This window comes from Mus caroli, chromosome 9, assembly GCF_900094665.2.
Source record: "Mus caroli chromosome 9, CAROLI_EIJ_v1.1, whole genome shotgun sequence".
Lineage (NCBI taxonomy): Eukaryota > Metazoa > Chordata > Mammalia > Rodentia > Muridae > Mus > Mus caroli.
In genome coordinates, this window is record NC_034578.1 from 51387432 (window position 1) to 51404689 (window position 17258).

At 49.3% G+C, this 17258-nt stretch overlaps 1 protein-coding gene across 1 annotated transcript in view; it reads right to left on the reverse strand.

The window, feature by feature from the left end:
* Acsbg1 (acyl-CoA synthetase bubblegum family member 1) overlaps positions 1-17258 on the reverse strand; it is a 60050-nt gene that overhangs the window by 30910 nt on the left and 11882 nt on the right. The window contains exon 2 of the mRNA XM_021171826.1: positions 9167-9267. Coding sequence (XP_021027485.1) covers positions 9167-9267 — 101 coding nt within the window. The remainder of the gene's footprint in view (positions 1-9166; positions 9268-17258) is intronic.

A 17258-nucleotide genomic window follows, 5' to 3' on the forward strand; every position in this document is an offset into this window, starting at 1 on the left:
ATTTATATTTATATAATAACATATATATAAAACTTGTGGTTTTTGAACATTTAAATATTTTAAAAATGATGTGGGTCAGATCAAACATAGCCGTTAACAAGCCATCCATCTCAGGCTCTCTACAGGACAGACCTCTAGAGGTAGGATTACTGGATCAGATTAAAAACTTTAAAATTTTTGTTTGGTGCTAAGGAATTTGAAGCTTTGGATTGAACTCAAGCACATTCTAAGAATGTGTTCCTGCCCCTGGGCTCCAGCGCCAGCCATGTTTACATTTTTGATGCATGTTTTTGGATAGAGTTCATCTATTTTTTTTTCTGCCTCGTCCCTGCTTTAGCTCCTAGAGCCTATGTTTTTGCTTTTGTGTGCTCAGCTTACCCGCTGCTTGAAAAAAAGTAAAACAAAATGGGAAGAGAGGAGGTTGGTTAGACTGCAACTCAGCTCCCTCTTAGTCCAGCTGTCTCATGAAACAGGCCAGAGACCCTCTCCTCCTGAGACCCAGTCATCCTTCTCCAGGAGAGGCCACCATTGTCACGTGAGTTGGCTGCCGTCTTGTATGCCCACAATCGTCTGCCACCCAGCTAAAGCTGTGGGTCGCAGGGAGGCTGAGTGGTCGCGGGGCTGGTTGACAGAACTGGGGCTCCGACCCACACTCCCTGACACTCACACTGTCCATATCTGGTGTGCTGTCCCTCAGGGTGGACTTCGCTATAAACCTGGTTCCCATATCGCCTCTGGGGAGAGATAGTGACTCTTGCCCAAATCTTATCTTTGTAACCTTGAACCTTCTAGCTGATTATCTGCCCTACATTCCTCAGGCTTCCAAAGTACAAAGTATCCCTTCTAAATCTAAATCAGATCTGCTCCAAAATTTTTCTCCGGGCGCTTTGGACACCGAGTTCTGGCTGCTCCCTTGTTCTCCGCCACACTCTCTCTCTCTCTCTCTCTCTCTCTCTCTCTCTCTCTCTCTCTCTCACACACACACACACACACACACACACACACTCATAACCCTTAGCTATTCCAGCTTCAGCCACTCCTTATCTCCTGAGACATTCCCAGCCCCACTTGCCTCCTTTCTCTGTACCTTTGTACACATTGTGACTCTAGCCGGAAGACCTCTCGCCCCGTGACAAGGACATATTCTATGTCACTTTAAGATCCATATGCTGCCCTCTGGCTGAAGATCCCCACACCCAAGCTAACTGGGTGGTAAGCCATAGCAGCAACTGCCTGTAGTGGTGAACTGTTAATTTGCACTGAAGAGATCTTGGCAGGTCACACTTTTAGCCACCCGTTAAAGCTCTCTGCATTCATGAATGAAAGGCACGCACATGTCAGCTTAATTTATAATATGCCTAACTAGCTCAATGGCTGGGCACTTCTAAACTTCACTGAGGCTCGCACACACTCCCCCCCCCCCAGTATTCCTGAGTTAACATTTTATATATATATATATATATATATTTTTTTTTTTTTTTTTTTTTTTTTTTTTTTTTTTGGTCTTTGGTTCCCTAGACCCAAGCAAGGGAATGTCCCCTGGGGCCTCTTTCCCGGAATCTTACATGGTGGCGGACCTTTAACTCTGATCTCTCTGCTCCCCTTCATGGCGATCCTGTCTGTTCTTCACCCCCCATCAGTCCCTTGCTCGTGCCATCTAAAAGTCTCTGTTTCCCTCCAGTTCAATAAAGAATTGCCTTACAGGATGACTGGGTGGGACCCTCAGTGTCTGGAAGTGCAACTTTTGGGAACCAAATTAAGACAAAGCATTAGAATTAATTGCCCAGCAACTGTCTCTTCTGCTTTCAAATACAGGTGGCCTCTCCTCTGGGTCCTGGGAATCAGCAGCCTGATTGATACAGAGTAGAGGCCTTTAGGTATTTATAGAAGGACACGTTGGCCTTCTTCTCATTCTAGTAGAGGGCTGGGTGGAGTGACTGTGTGGCAAAGAGATTTAAGACTTTTGTCTTAAATCACCAGGCCCTGAGGAAGATGGCAGGGCAGGGCATGGTGCTATCCAAATGCAGGCAGGAGGAAAGTACCAAAGACTCACAGGTAGGGCATAACAAAACAAGCCCCTATAGTTTGGGGCCTGGTGTGATTTACATTGGCCTGTGTCCCCCTGGCTTGAGTCCACTGCATGTCTCTGGCCCCTGGGCTTCTGGCACCAGCCGAAAAGCCTGCCCTTGGACTTTGGAACTGAAGGAATGGAAAACAGAGGTCTGGGGGTATTTCCCGCTCCCAAACCTGTGTTGACACTGTGCCCTCCGCCAACGTCCAACCCTACGGCCAAGGGGATGTGTCTAGACAACAAGTTAAGAGGTCTGAGCTTGGATTTTAGCTATTGGTGTGGTATGCTAAAGACAAGCCAGAGAAGTCAGAAGGATCCATCCCTGCCCACAGGTGCAGGGCCTTGGCCACAGGAGTGAGAAGAGAGCCTCACACCGGGCCACACGCCCATGTATCACTGTGCAGGCAAGCAGTTGGGCTGTGCTCTTCCATGTAGGTGATGAGTAACACAATCGGAGCTCTTCAGCTCTTTCCCCCCTCAGGATAGACAGACTGACATAGACAAGTAAGATGAGATCAGGCACACATGCTGAGATGCTGAGGTATTTGAAGCCACTCCATAGAGTGAAATGAAACAAGGAGCAGGTGGAAGCAGCAGAGCAGGGGAGAGCTGGACCCTCTGCCGGAACTGGAGAGAACAGAAGCCCGGTCCTCCTCGTTTCCTCCTCGTCTCTTTTTATACCCCTTTTTCTTTCCTTGTCCTAAGGATAACTAGCATAACTTCTCCCACAGCCATCTTGCCCGCCTGCTACCCTTCACTCTTGATTCCTCTAGAAGAAAAGACCCCCAAAGCAGCAAGAGCATAGCCAAGCAAAGACCACCGGCCAGGCGCCATTGTTCAGAAGGATACATGTAAGACACCAGCTGATAATTTTACCAAAGGTGGCTGCCAGCACTGTCTCACAGAAGGAGTGAGGAGTTCTGGAGTCAGCCATGATGCTGTTAAGAGGCTGCACGCATGAAACAATGAGACAAATACAGTAAGCCTGTGGAGATGGGCTTCTTCCTGTGCTGCTGGAAACAGCCCCATGGTCCAACAGGGACGAGTGAAATGCATTATGGGAACCAGGGATTCCCACACAGTCATTAAGATATCAGAATACTTAATGATACAAGAAAATACGTATTAGTTACACAGCATTAAGGAAAAAAAAAAAGAAAAGCAAAACGGGGAATGGGGAGATGCAGTCCAAGCATAAGGACCTGAGTTCAAATGCCCAGCACCCAGACAAAGAACTAGACATGGTGGAAGGTATTTATAACCTTGACACTGAGTGGGAGGTGGGGTGGGGTGGGGCGGGAGTGGGGAGTCAAGTGGCTTTCCTAAGCTTAGTGACAAACAAGCACTCTATCCAATCTGTGTACAGTGCATTCAGGAGAGTTTGTCTCTAAAAAGTAGTACAGACCAACAGAGGAAGACACCCGATATTGAATCTGTACACACATGTACCCACATGCACACCTGTACAAACACCATACACACACACACACACACACACACACACACACACACACTTACATATGCACTTTTTAAATTCACAGGGAGGCAGGGAGGGGCAGGGGAGAAGATGTCTCTGAGGAGGAGATTGAATCCCACAGGAGGTATAGATGAGCCAGTCATAGGAAATAAAAGGAAAGGAAACCCATCCCGTTAGTCCCGTATTTGTCTTGTGTCCCATAGCTAGGAAGACTAGCCAGTGAATAGAGAGAGGGTGGGTAGGTCTGAGTCCATGGGCTGTTGTAGGCTGCTCAGGGACACTCCCTGTTTGCGGTGGTCTGCTAGAGACTGGAAAAACGTAGGGAATCAGGTGGGACTGCCAAAACCCTTCAAAATTCAACCGGAGCTCAACCATTGGCTCTTTGCTATGCTTAAGGTTAGTGCTGGAATACTAGCCACGATTTATAGCTAGTTGAAATTTTATCACCGAGCCAGGCAACCAGGATCCCCATTAGAGAAGACTCTGAACAGCAACTAATATGGCTCAATCTGCCATGCAAATGGAACCAAGCTAGCAAAAAGGCCCGTGCTAGAAGCCACAGAGCAGTACTGGCTGGGTAACTGCCTATCCCAGAGCCAGGCTGCTGGGCATGTGGGGAGGGCTTGTCCTGTTCCCCACACACTGTCTGGTCTTCCCCTTTTATCTATTACTTTCATGTTGCTTCTCATCTTGGCATGACCCTGGCATGGCATTTATCAATCCACCCATTGTGCTAAAGGGTGCTGGGCAGGCAGGGAGGTGTGTGCTCTGGATTTTTGGAACAAAGCTTTCTAAACTGCAGACTAGGGAGGAGAAAAACGCCAGCACAGGGGTGGAAGGTGAGGGGTGGAGGACAGGGGTGAGGAATAGGGTTGTTTCCTAAAGTCTGTGGGAATAGTCAACCTCAGAAGCCAAGCATATTGGGGGGGGGGGAAGGATGACTCACACTGGGCCTGAGGACACCAGGCTCTCAGACCAGTGACAGAGCTCTCTCCTTTAAGACCACATGAAGGATCTCAGACCTGCCTCACAGCATGCCATACCCCTTCCCTCAATGACCCGTGGAGAAGCAGCCCCGGGAGGTCTTCTCACACAGGGATCCCATGGTGAGGGCCTCTGGGTGACCTATGGAATCCATGGGGGGGGGTGTGTGTGACAGTTTTAGAGATATAGAAGGTGCAGAGGGCACACTGGCCTTGGGATATGAAGAATAAGGACAGGCACGTAGGTCAGAGTGGTCTGTCCAGACCTCGGTGGTGTGGCATAGACTATTCTGCTAAAAGTTCAACGATTCTGTTTCTCTGTGTTTGGTAGGAGAGGCCCTGAAGCTGGCTGTCCCCTGCTAGGTGTCCCAGTGATGGGTCAAGGGCAGAGTGACCCTAGACAGATATCTGTCATTCCTAAGCCTTCCTTGGTTTCCCTGTCTGAATGATAACAAAGAAGAACAGGTAACAGCTATGAGCTCCTTCCAGCTCTTGGGCTCTAGGGTTTTTAGCCAGCTTGGAAAAACATAAGAGACCCAAGGCCAAGACCACCTGCTACAGAGGAATGAAGTCTGGAATTCTCCTACCTGCTTAGAAAAGAAAGTCCCTGGGAGAGGGCAGAGGGTCAGGACATGAAGCACTGTCTGAATAATGTCTAGGAGAAGCCAAGTCCTTGATCCCTGGAAAAGTCTCTCCATGAACCCTTCAGACGTATCTTTGGTTGACAGAAATGGATAATCTCCTGGCTCCGTTTCATAGATACACCATTTCTCCAGACCCTGGGAAATCCCTTCCCACTGTCCCCTAGTCCTGTTCCCCAAAACAGGTTAAAGCGACAGCTGGGCCCCTTCAGACTCCCTAGCTTCCGGCTATGAGCTTCTTGAGATAAGGATAGAAACCTGTTTGTTCCCTTCTGTCTCTCCAGTTTGGTTCTCCAGTCTGGATCCTGACATGTGCCCCTGGGATAAGAGTAAGGGACTAGAAAATGGTTTAAAACCCTTGGGCCTCAGAGGTCCTCCCTGGCCTAGGGACCAAGCTAGGCCAAGTGCCTCCAGTTCCCAATCCCCAGCTTGTAACTTCCAGGTAGGACTGACAACCTCCTGGGGGGAGGGGTGGGGGTGGAAAGCTACTCCAGGCAGCACCTCTATCTGCTGTGACCCTGGCAGCTGCTCTCCCTGAGTCTCCCCCCCTCCCCGCCCCCATTCCTTCTTCAGCTGGGGTTCATGTTCAACTTAGAAAGGGCTAGGAAAAAAATGTGTCTCAGGCCCTGGCACAAGGCTGCCTTTGTGTGGAGGTCAGATTCCAGCCTCTGGCTTGGCACCACTGCTCCCTGGGAGTCTAGCCTAGGGACTGGAATGTAGGACCCTCAAATCTCTTGGGAACTAGAGGAGACCAAGAAGCCTCTGAGGGCGCTTCGCTGAACCCTGACTCCAGCAGGCAAGAATCCAGGAGCTCTGTAGCAGCAGCTTGGTGGTGAGGAGGCTTGGGGCTAGCCTGACTCCTGATGTGCATCAGGGTCTATCTAGAACCTAAAGAGGGAGAAGGGACCCTGAGCAGCTCTGCCTCTAGTAAGGTGTTTGGCTCAGAGAAAATCACTTCTGGTTGTGAAGACCAACATCTTTCATCCCAGCACTCAGGAGGCTGCAGCAGGAAGACGGCAAGTTCAAGGACTGCTGCGCTACAGAGTGAGATGCAAGACAGACACAAAGACAGACAGACACACAGAGAGAAACAGACAAAGAGAAACAGAGAGAAGAACATTGGAAAAATCACTAAACCTGCCTGTGAGGTTCCTTTTCTCAATGGAAGCAATTAGCCCACCTTCCCCTCTGTTGCTCAGAAGAAAATGGGAAAGTGCTTCAACAGAGACCCAGTCACATGGGCTGCTGGACAGGATTTTCTCTCCTGTCTGGATCCCACACATGCCCCTCCCAGGCCTTTGGAATGTCCTGCTGCCTACCTGCTTTTAATCTTCTGAAAGCGCTATGCCACCAGGCAGCTTCACAACCCACCCACCCAACCTGTGATCCCTCCCCTTTCTTTCCTTCAATGGCCACCATAGCCTAGTCTGTCCCCTCTAGCCCTCATGAGCTTCCTCACCTAGGGAGACAAAGGATGCCAGGTCTAAACAAGGTTTAGCGTGCTGATGGGAGACACTGAATCCAGGTACATCTGGAGCTCTGGGCTGTTCCATCGACATCCTCCCCTCCCCAGGGACATGGCTTGCATGAGTGGGGCCTATAGGAGGAGCCCATTTATCCTCTGTTCTGGGTACCTGCTGACAGCCATGAGGATAAGAGGTCTATTACCTCTGTGTGTGTGTGTGTGTGCGCACACACACACACACACTCACCTGCCAACAGTCTAATGGAGCCAGAGGTCTGAGGATAGCCAAAGGTCCTCCACATCTAGGATGCCCACAAACCCCAGCCTTCCTCTATCCATGTTGACTCTCAGAATCTATCTGTAGAGAGGCTGGGAGTCCATAGAGGGCGGGAATGAACCTCATCTAGTTCAGCATCCCTAAAGCCCAGAACATAAGGTAGAGAGAATAGACAGGGCCAGCTAGACAGGGCTGGCCTGTCTGTGACAGATTCCCACAATCTTGCTAGACTAGTCATGGTAGCTTTGTCCCTTCCTGTAACACCCTCCTACACTAACTCCAGTGTCCTCTCCTTATCCTGCCTGTCTCCAGATGCTCAAATGGTGCTGTAGACGGGTCCTTCACTGCGATCCCATACTCAGTCTGTTCAGACCTGCTTTTTTCCTGTGCCTGCAGCTACAGGGCTAAGGATGGTTGTGATTATAATTGAGCAACTGAGGTCCCCAGGCTAGCATCACTTGTACCTCCCAGGGGAGCCAGATGCCCTTCTGAGCTCTTCCATATCATCTCTCTTCCTTCTCTCTCAACTGCAAGAATGCCAATGCTACCACCCACTTCCAGGACCTCGGAGCCCTAGGGCTTCCCTGGCCTAAGCCAATGGTATTGGCACCTGTCCTTCAAGTGCCTCAGGATGCACTTGAACTTATGCACAAGCAAGCTGGGTTCATGCAGGGAGGGGGCACTGGAGGGAAGACAATGGGTCAGTGAGTTGCCTGGGCTCCCGGGAGCAAGGCAGTGATAGCTGCCTGAGACCCACAAGGCTCTCTCCCTTTTGCCTCCTCTGGAACCTAGCAAACCAATTCCCTGAAACCAAGGGACAGTCTGGCTCCTTCTCCTTTACCCCTGACGGGGGGAGGGGGTGTTAAAGGAAGCAGCATCCCCATAAGACCCTCTCAGCCCTCAAGCCAGGCTCTTGTCAAGGCCACCAGAGGCAGCTTGTCAATGACAGCAGTAAGCCCACTCAGTGAAGGAACCTGAGAATGAAGTCCAGGGCCTCTCTGCATTATACTTCTTTGATTGCTTTATCATCATCATCATCATCGCCATCATCATCATCTTTTATATTTATTTAGAGACAGAGCTAGCTGGCAACTTGCTATCTGTCCCTGGCTGGCATTAGATTTGCAGCAATTACCCTGCCTCAGCCTCCTAAGTGTTGAGACTACAGGAAAGAGCTGTTATGCCTCAGTTCCCCTACTGAAAGTGAGCACAGTGACTTCCCTCTAGCCTGTGAAAATACCTGTGACACAGCAGAGAAACCTGGGCCCTGTTGTTGTCTTTGAGCCACTCTGACTCAGCAGAAATACAAGGGAGGAGGACTTGAGACAGAGGCATGGGCCTCCTCATCTTTCTCTGGTCCCTGGATCTAACATGACTCTGTAGTTCAGAGATTTAGAAATGGCTCCTTCTTCCCTGCCTTGTTCCATTTCACACATTGCTACCCACACTCCCAAACTTGTAGACACTTTAATCACGAGAAGAATATAGGCATGCTCAAATAGAAGGCCGTACAACAAAATATATCACCACTTCAAACATGGCCACTTGATAGCAACTTGTCTTCAACCCCAATCAGCTCTCACTTAGAGGCCCTCAGGGTGGGATATTTTTGTTTGTTTGTTTGTTTTGTTTTTTTTTTTTTTTTTGGTTTTTTTTTGGGGTTTTTTTTTGGGTTTTTTTTTTTTTTTTTTTTGGGTTTTTTTTTTTTTTAATTTTGAAATGCTGCTTTTGTAACAATATTGCTGTGCATTTGATAAAAGTGAACAAATGCTGTTGTGTTATCATTATCATCCAGATAAATTTCAGGGTGAATGATAACTGCCTTCCTTGAGGCACACTTATCTGAGGGGAAGGTCACTTGAGAGAGCATGTGGTGATCCAAAACAAACTGTGCTAGCTTGCATCTATCTGCCTGCCCTATGCCCCAGTTAACCAGGTCCAAACTCCCAAGGTGTTAGTCATCTGGCTAGGCCCCTTAAGGTCCTTCCAAAGCCTAAGCATTCAGGGCCTGCCTGCTAGGGCCATCCCATAGTTGGCCCCCCTTGCCGACCTTTCTGAGGAAAGAATCAACCTTAATCTTCCATCACGCCTGGCCCTAACGGCAGCTGTGGCAGCCCTGAGAGGAGCGTTAGATGGAGTCCCTAGAAAGTGGACATAGCAAGATTTCATGTACTCTTCCCCAGAATTCTGCTTGGCGGCTCCCAGCAGCCCCCACAACTCCCTCCAGAAATACTCCATTCATGAAAACTCACCTGCACCATCCAAAGAGGCAGCCCTTGCCTTTTCTGGAGCTGAGAGCTGGAGGCCATGACTTGGAGACTCTTTGGAGAGTGTCTGCCCATCAATTAAGGAGCTGGGGGGGGGGGGGGGGGGCGGAGATGAGTAACATTGGTTAGAACATCCTGTGTGTCTATCTCGCTTCCTCTAGTGCCCCGCCCCTGACCCTCATAGGAGAAGAACTCAAGTTCCCCTGGTCTCTTATTTGCAGTGTGTCTCTGTGTAAGTTCATGACTCCCTCTGAGTCAGTGTCCAAACAAGAAAAGGGTTGGACTCTGGCTTTGAGAGACTCTGAGCCTCCACTCTAAGACAGCATAGACTTTAAGAGTAGGAGAAGCAGCCCCCCCTCCCACCACCACCACATCATCATTCTTCACACCTATTAGTCCCAGAACTTGCCTAGAGGCTCAGAGTAGAGCAGAGGCCATTTCTAGAACTCTTGGAATCTTAAGAGGCTCCTTCCATGCAGTCTGCCTTCAATGCTGACTGACTGGCCATGGAGAGGACACAGGTCAGGGAGGCCTGGGGCTCTGCCTGTCCTAGCTCCTTCTGGCCTCCTAGGCTGGGTAGCACGGAGTAAGGACCAGCTCTTGGATTTCTGTCATCATATCAGTCTCCCCATCCCTCAGTCCCTCAGTGTGAGCCCTCCCCAGAGTTTACCTGGCTACGCCCACCTGCCTGGGTAGATAAGCAGAGGGATTTCAATACACACCCTCAGAACTACACAGCGCTGCAAGACTGTACAACACCAGGGACACATCATCGTCATAGCTATGTAAACAGAGCCTACTGGAAGTGTGTAGTGGGTAACCTGTAGAGCTAGTCATAGACGCCCCCAGGGTATGATCCTGGCTCCAAGGAGTCCCATTTGTTTGTCAGGGTGGGGTTAGCCCCATCCCTACCCACTTCCCAGGAAGCCAGGCCAGTTACCTGCTTCGTACACTCGGCCTTATTCCTTGCTGGTACTTCAGGTTCAAACTAAGTTTTCGAACACACCCAGGCCCACCTGGCAGCAGTCTGCTTACGAACCTGAGATATGTGTTAAAGCAAAGGGGGTTATGAAGGTAGAGGGGCAGGAAGGGGAAGAAGGAGAGGACAAAGTTGGTCCTTTCTATGTGCACATTGTGAGTAAGGCCTGGACCATAGGGCTGGAGCATCCCTCCTGCTGCTATGATGCCCTGGTGCAGAAGTGGAGGACTGAATTGGCTCCTTCTCGGGCACACCTGCTCCAGGGAGGATAGAAAGGATGAGAAAGCCGAGATTTCTGAGCCTTCTGGGTTTATTGACTTGGGAGAATCAGTCACAACACAGTGGTTCTCTGAGACTGCTGGGTAGAAGCTGCCCCACTTGAGGACAAAGACTGTAATGTTGTCAAACAAGCCCATGAGCTCCCATGGAGAGCTGTATCCTCCAAAGATGGGACCTGGCCAAACCCTGTGCACAGAGATGATCCATCTTCCAAAGCACAGACTGGAGAGCCACCACAGAATTACTTATAATCTCTCAGCATCTTAACAACCTCTTCTCAACAGGTCTGTTTTTAAGTTGCCACCATTAAAGGTACAGGTGCAGTTCCCCTCCTAATTAAATTTAGGCAAACTGGTTCTGGCTTTCACAAAGGTAAACAGAGGAAATGAAAAGACAGCCACCTGGGGGAAGCCCGAGGGCTAAGCTACTTATCCTGATTACAGAGTGAGGGGAAGCCCAGTCTTCCCAGAACAGGCCTTTCCTGAGGTCTGGCACCCAGTGCAGAAGAACTCTTCAGCAAATCCATAGGTCTATTCTCCCTCCCTTTAGGTGGATCCTGTTCTTCCTCCAGGACTTGGTGGAAGGGGACACCTCACTTACCCTTGCAGCTGGCCCATATGGTTGAATGGACCCATGAGGGTCATATTCAACCCTCATGTCCTGGGCTTAAAGAATTTGGGGTACCTGGGTTAAGAGAAAAAGTCAAAAAGGGAATTTTCCAGACAAATTCCCGGCTAAATTGCTGATCTCCCTTTGCAAAGATCTTGAAAGCCAAAGCCCTTCAAGGGACAATCACCTGAGTTAGAATATATTTATTGTCCTTCCTGCTCACTCAGGGTTCTAGCTAGTGGCAGAAGTGGACTTAGCTGCATTATACCAAGTGCCTTCTCCATGAATCCCCAACCTCACACAGCTTGGCTTCTTTGTCATTGCTGGAGGAAGCTAAGATTTTGTTGTTTGTCTATGTATGCTGATGTCTAGCAAGGCATCATTTTTATAACAGTGAGGAAACAAGAGAGCCAAGTGTGCTCGAACTATAGGTGAAACCAGACGAGAGATCCCCAAATGGAATGGCTCATAGTTTTATCAAAACTCTATTCTCCAAAGAACATTTTGGAGACCTGGGGTGCCAGAGCACGCACCTAGCATGTGTGAGGGAGGCCTCATGTTCAATCCCCAGTACTAAGGGGAAAAAAATGGAGGCTTTCCGTTTGACTGTCTGCTCTTTCCAGAAGGACAGGTGACCTGCGGTGAGCCCTGCAGGTGAGATGACACTACAGACAGTAATGAGGAAAGGAGCTGGTCATTTACACATGATACTCTGGAAGGTTAGAGTCCTCTGGAATCAGTGTTGGTTTCCAGGAGGAGGAAGTCTCCTCAAGTAATAAAATGACAGTGGCCAGTGGGAGAAGCACCTGAGCTGACTCACTTCTGTCTGTGTTTTGAATTCCAAGGAGGAAGAATTCCAAGATGGCAGGAAACTGGCTGCTTTCACCCACCCAGCACTCTTCTCATACAAGCACAGTGTTGTGCGTTTCACAAAAATAAATAAATAAATAAATAAATAAATAAATAAATAAATAAAAACTTGGGGTTCTTTGCTGCCTCGCCAGGTGTGCAGGGAATGAGAATGCCAAGGTATGTTTGAGCAACTTGCTATGGTGCATATAGAGCAGAGGGGTGTGGCAGGGCCTGCTCACCGCCTTTGTCTTAACCGTCATTCCACCTCAGGTAGGCACCCAGGCTTGCCTCGCAGGAGACTAGTGGGAGCCATCTGGACGTAGAACCTCTCTAACCTTCTCAACTTTTTCTCCAGGAAGCGCTCCTCTCTCTCCCCCAACACCTTCTAGATTGGTTTTTGAAGCACACAGGAAGTTCCTGGAAAGTAGGGTCATTCCCAACTTACGTCTGTTCTCTGGCCATGAGTCATCACTGTGGTAGCCCAGTACATGTTGGTTGGCTCACCACATCCTCACTGTATGTGATACATAGGTAAAGGAGAACCCTTGCTTTCTGTACGAATCCCTCGCAAGTGAAGATCCATTTCTTACATATTCTTATTCTTCCCAGTTAGCCCTCAGCATCGATGCAACGGGCGCTCAATAAATGTTTTCTTGAAACAGCCTAGCATGGCGTCTGTGCATCTGCTAGGGTTCAACTAACTTTTCAAGTGTATGCTATGGTCAAATCACCCTGTGTCTCTGAGCTGTTTTATAATCTATGCCCTGTGCTACCATGAGAGGATGAGGCAGGAAAAGTTCCCAGTACAGAGTCATCTGTCATCATATTCTTGGAGGATTGTCATGGATCTCTTGAGAAGTGAGAAGCCTGGACAGTAAGGTGGAGAGGGTGAGTGAGTAGGAGAAAAAGACTTAAATCCAGGTCTGGGACTCAGGTGCTGTGCTAAGTACTCCCCCACAGGAGATGGCGATGGGGATGGAGGCAGGAGGATGGTAGGACCCTGGTTCCTTACACGGTCCTCAGGATGGAGCTGGCAGACCTGAGAAGAAGCACTTCTGGCATGGTCCCTGTGGGGTGGCTGTACCCCTCGAGCTCCACAGGGAGAAAGGGAGAACCTCAGAGGGCGTGTCACAGCGTCCCCTGGGGAAAGCCACCGCAGCCCCAGAGAGGCCCAACTCGACCAGACCGCCCTGCAACAGAGACACATGATGAGTCACTGCCAGGTCTAGCAGGGCAATGGGTAGCTGCCCTCCTTTGAGGCATGCCTTGCTGCTCCTGGGGCTGGTCACCTGTAATTTACTGCCTCCTAAACCCACATGCTCCTTCAATCTGGGAACAACACAAGCTCACTGGAGGTGGCTGCCTTGAGGCTCTGGGCTCAATATTCCCTAGAGCCAGTTGCTCACCTGCAAGAGCAAATCAACCAGGACTCCTGCTTTGCAAAGACTTCTGACCACTATTCTTCAAGGTCAGGTTCAAGTACCCCTCTGGTACTTGAAGTGTTTCTCTTTCTCTGCTCAGAGGCAAAGGGAATGGGAGCTTCTAGAAATCCTGAGGATGCTGCTAATGGAGGTGTTACCTCAGTGCCACCCTGCATCTTAAAAATCCCAAAGAGAAGAATGGTTTCTCCAGACCCTAGTGGTGCCAAATGCTGCCCCCCCCCCCCAAAAAAAAAGAAGGCTGAGGCCACACTTTGCAATACTATTTCCTTTCTTGTACATGGGACCTCATATCCCAGCTTCACCTTGGTCTATATGGACTGCCTTAATGAGACTTCTGAGAACTCTCTCCAGTGCTCACTTCCATCCCACAGACCTCACCCCCAACCCCAGAAGACTCACAGTAAAGGACTTGCCTAGCAGGCTCTGCCCAAACTCCCCGCTCACCTTTCTCTTCCTCGTTGCAGCAGGCTCAGGGCTGCGTACCCCCTGCTCCTGCAGCTAAGGCATGGTGAATCTGAGAACTGGCTGTCGCGCGGTGGCCCAGGTTCTGGGTGATGAGCCACAAGGGTTGGGCGTGAATGGGGACCCGCCCCAGCCTGCCTTGGGGCTCCTGGCAAGGTGTGGCTCCAGATACCTCTGACCTACATGGCATAGGACCCAGCTGCCCACCTATGTGTCTCTTACATAAGTGGGGCGAAAAGCAAGACAGGGACCTGTTAGTGCAGTACCAGTGACAGCTTGTTGGATCCCTGTCAGAGCTTTGGAGAAGTTACTTCTACTACTGGGCCAAATACCTGAGAGGCTGTCCTGGGGCCTCTTGGGCTGGCCCAGAATACTGACTTGTTCATTCAATTTTTTTTTTTTCTTTTGGAGAAGTGTTCCATTTTCATGGCTCCTAAGTACACATACCTTGTCACATGGGTTGGGCTGGTTTCCTGTATCCTCCGCCTCAACCTTGTAATGTCAGTGTTATTAATAGCCCCATTTTCCAGATGAGTGAATGGAGGCCCAGAGAGCTCCAGACCTTGCTCTGTTGTTGACACAGCTGGCAAGAGGCGGAGCTAGCATGTTTAATCTGGCTCTGACAAGAGAGCCAGGACACAGGTTTATCTGGCACTTGCATCACAGATTCATCCATTCTACCCACACTACCTCTGAGAGCCCTCATCCAGGGATCTCACCCTCAGCTTCCTAATGCCCCTCACGGCCCCTAACACTGGCAGGGTTGCAGCTGCAGTGACTCCTTTAGTGCCTTTTAAAACCAGGGTCCTGCTGCCAGGAGAGCCCCTGCCCACCTCCCCTTTCAGTTTCTCCTTAAATGGTTCTGTTCCTTGTCCCCCTTGAGAAATTCAACCATATCTTCATTTTCAGTTATCCCCTGGGAGCTAAACTCCAAACCCCAAATACTCCTGGGCGAGATGAGAGCCTGTAGGTGCCCTAGCCAGCACAGGGAGACTTTAAACCCTAATTTTACCCACAAAAGCAGGGCACGGAGACAGTAATGGAAGTAGGAGATTGTGGGAAGGTCCTCTGCCAACTTGGGTGGCAGAAAACTACCAGCACCCCATTTTCAAAATCATGCTGCCTTCATCCAGTTTTAACCCCCTAAAAGCTTCTTTCCCAAGTGTCTCCCCCCTGCTCTCCATCTTGGGACACCCATAGATTTCATTCTTTACCTAGAAACCTGGTGATGACTCATTTTGAGACCCTCCTAGAAGTCCCCACTTCTCATTCCACCCACAGACTTCTGCTCTCAGAAACTCTCTTCCTATTTCTGGAATCTGTGGGACCTTAGGAGTCCAGGCCCTGTTGACAACCTAATCACCACTAAAAGCCTTCAGACTTTCTTCCCACCTGGAGAGCTACCAATGGAGTCTGTGTCCTGTGTCATGTCCCCATCTCCCACCACCTCTGATGTCCCAGTGCTGGCTTAGAAATGGCATAATGGTTGAGATCAACACTGTTTCTCGCTGTGGGTTACTAGTGACAATGTCTGTACTTGAAGGCAAAGGTAGCCTCAGCCTTCAGCCCAATGGATGGCTGGATATGGTTTCCAGGTTGATGAGGTTTGGGGCACTTGGGGAGTATGTAGCCTCCTCCAACAGATTCCTTCTTCTCCAAGTCCTACCTGCATCAAGAAGCACCCTGAGAGGGTCCTCTCTTGTTACAGCTCTTCCTAGAACTGGGTGGCTAATCCAAGGCAGTTAGCATTTAGGCACTAGGAATTGCCAGGAGAGCAAATTTTAACTCAGTCCTTACCCCCAGAGTTAGAAATAACCCCTCTCCCTGTCCTAGTAATTGACAGCTTCTAGGGGGTCCTCCTTCCAACCCTGAGTATTGAGTTAATGCCTTCTATGATCCAGATGGCCTATGGACTTATTTGGACAGAGGTGAGCAAACTGGATGTGGCATAGAGATAATTAATGGCTGCTGAGCATGTATGTGTCCAAGGCTATGGGGAGGGAGGTACTGTGGAGACAGCCCTGGAGAGGGCACAGGAAGAATGTTGAGTCGGGTTGAAGCTATGATTATTATTACTTCATGTGAGGCACGAGGGGTGGGGCAGGGGAAGCTAGCATGGGTAACAGACCAGGCTGTGGACCATCCAGTCCACCTCACCTCATGGATAGGGCCTTGGGCCAAAGTGAAGATAGTCTCTGGGAAAGGGTTACGGTAAGGCATACATGATCTAACATATGCCCAGAGCCACCAGAAGGAACGTATTGGGGATTCTGGGGCCCTTGATTGACTGGATCCTAGCAGGATTATGTTGTTTACTGAGAGGCCTCACCCTCTAACATTCATCCTCCCTGAGACTTGGCTCCCATCTCCAAGGGTGGGGCAGCCATCTAGCCAGTTCACTTATAACCCAGCTGGCAGTACGTAGACCAAGTGTTCAACATTGTTAAGCTAAATCCCATTGTCTGTGTTAGGAAATAAGTATACCAATCATCAAGTTCTACTACAAACTCCCAAAGGAGTCAGATAGCAAATTAATCATACCCAGGGCGGAGTTCTCTGGACATTAATCTTTGGATTCTGGCCCAGACTTTGCCTTGACCATGTGACCTCAGAACCATGTGACTGATCCTCCTCTGGTACTCCATATTCTGAGATGTCACAGATAAAGGGCCTCCCAGTTTTCCTGGCTGTGACTGACAATTTAGGGCCTGGGCTAAAATAAGAGATTAAAGCTTAATCTCTTTAAGTTTGCCTTAAACTTAAACTCTTTTGCAAGTTTGCCAGTTGCCAGGATGGCAAGCCTGAGAGGGCAGGGGAAGTGTGAGGGGAGAAGATCAGTATGTGCCGGTCACTTTCCTGTACCAAGCACTCATTGGGTATTGTGCAAATCTTCCCATGTTTACATCTGATACGTCCATCTTCACAACGGCCCGATGAAATCTTACTGCAGTCCGAGTTTTGTAGATGAAGAAGCACACTCAATACAGACTCAGGAAGGTGGGCTCTAGAGCTCAGATACCCAGCCAGATACCCTGGACATGTTGGGCCACTCTGGTGATTGGAGTGGCACAGGGCAGGGACAAAAGGGCCAGTAGAGAATGGGCACTCTCATGATCTGCAATGATTCCTGACTTCATATCAGATATCCAGTGTTGTGACAGATGCTATGAATAATAAGAAAGGCCATAACTCCAGTTCTAAAATCCTAATGAAGCTGCCTCTTTTTTTAAAAAAGATTTATCTATCTTCTTCTTTTTTTGTTTTTTGTTTTTTTGATTTTTGGTTTTTGGGTTTTTTTTTTTTTTTTGGTTTTGGGTTTTGGGTTTTTGAGACAGGGTTTCTCTGTATAGCCCTGACTATCCTGGAACTCATTTTGTAGACCAGGCTGGCCTCGAACTCAGAAATCCGCCTGCCTCTGCCTCCCGAGTGCTGGGATTAAAGGCGTGCACCACCA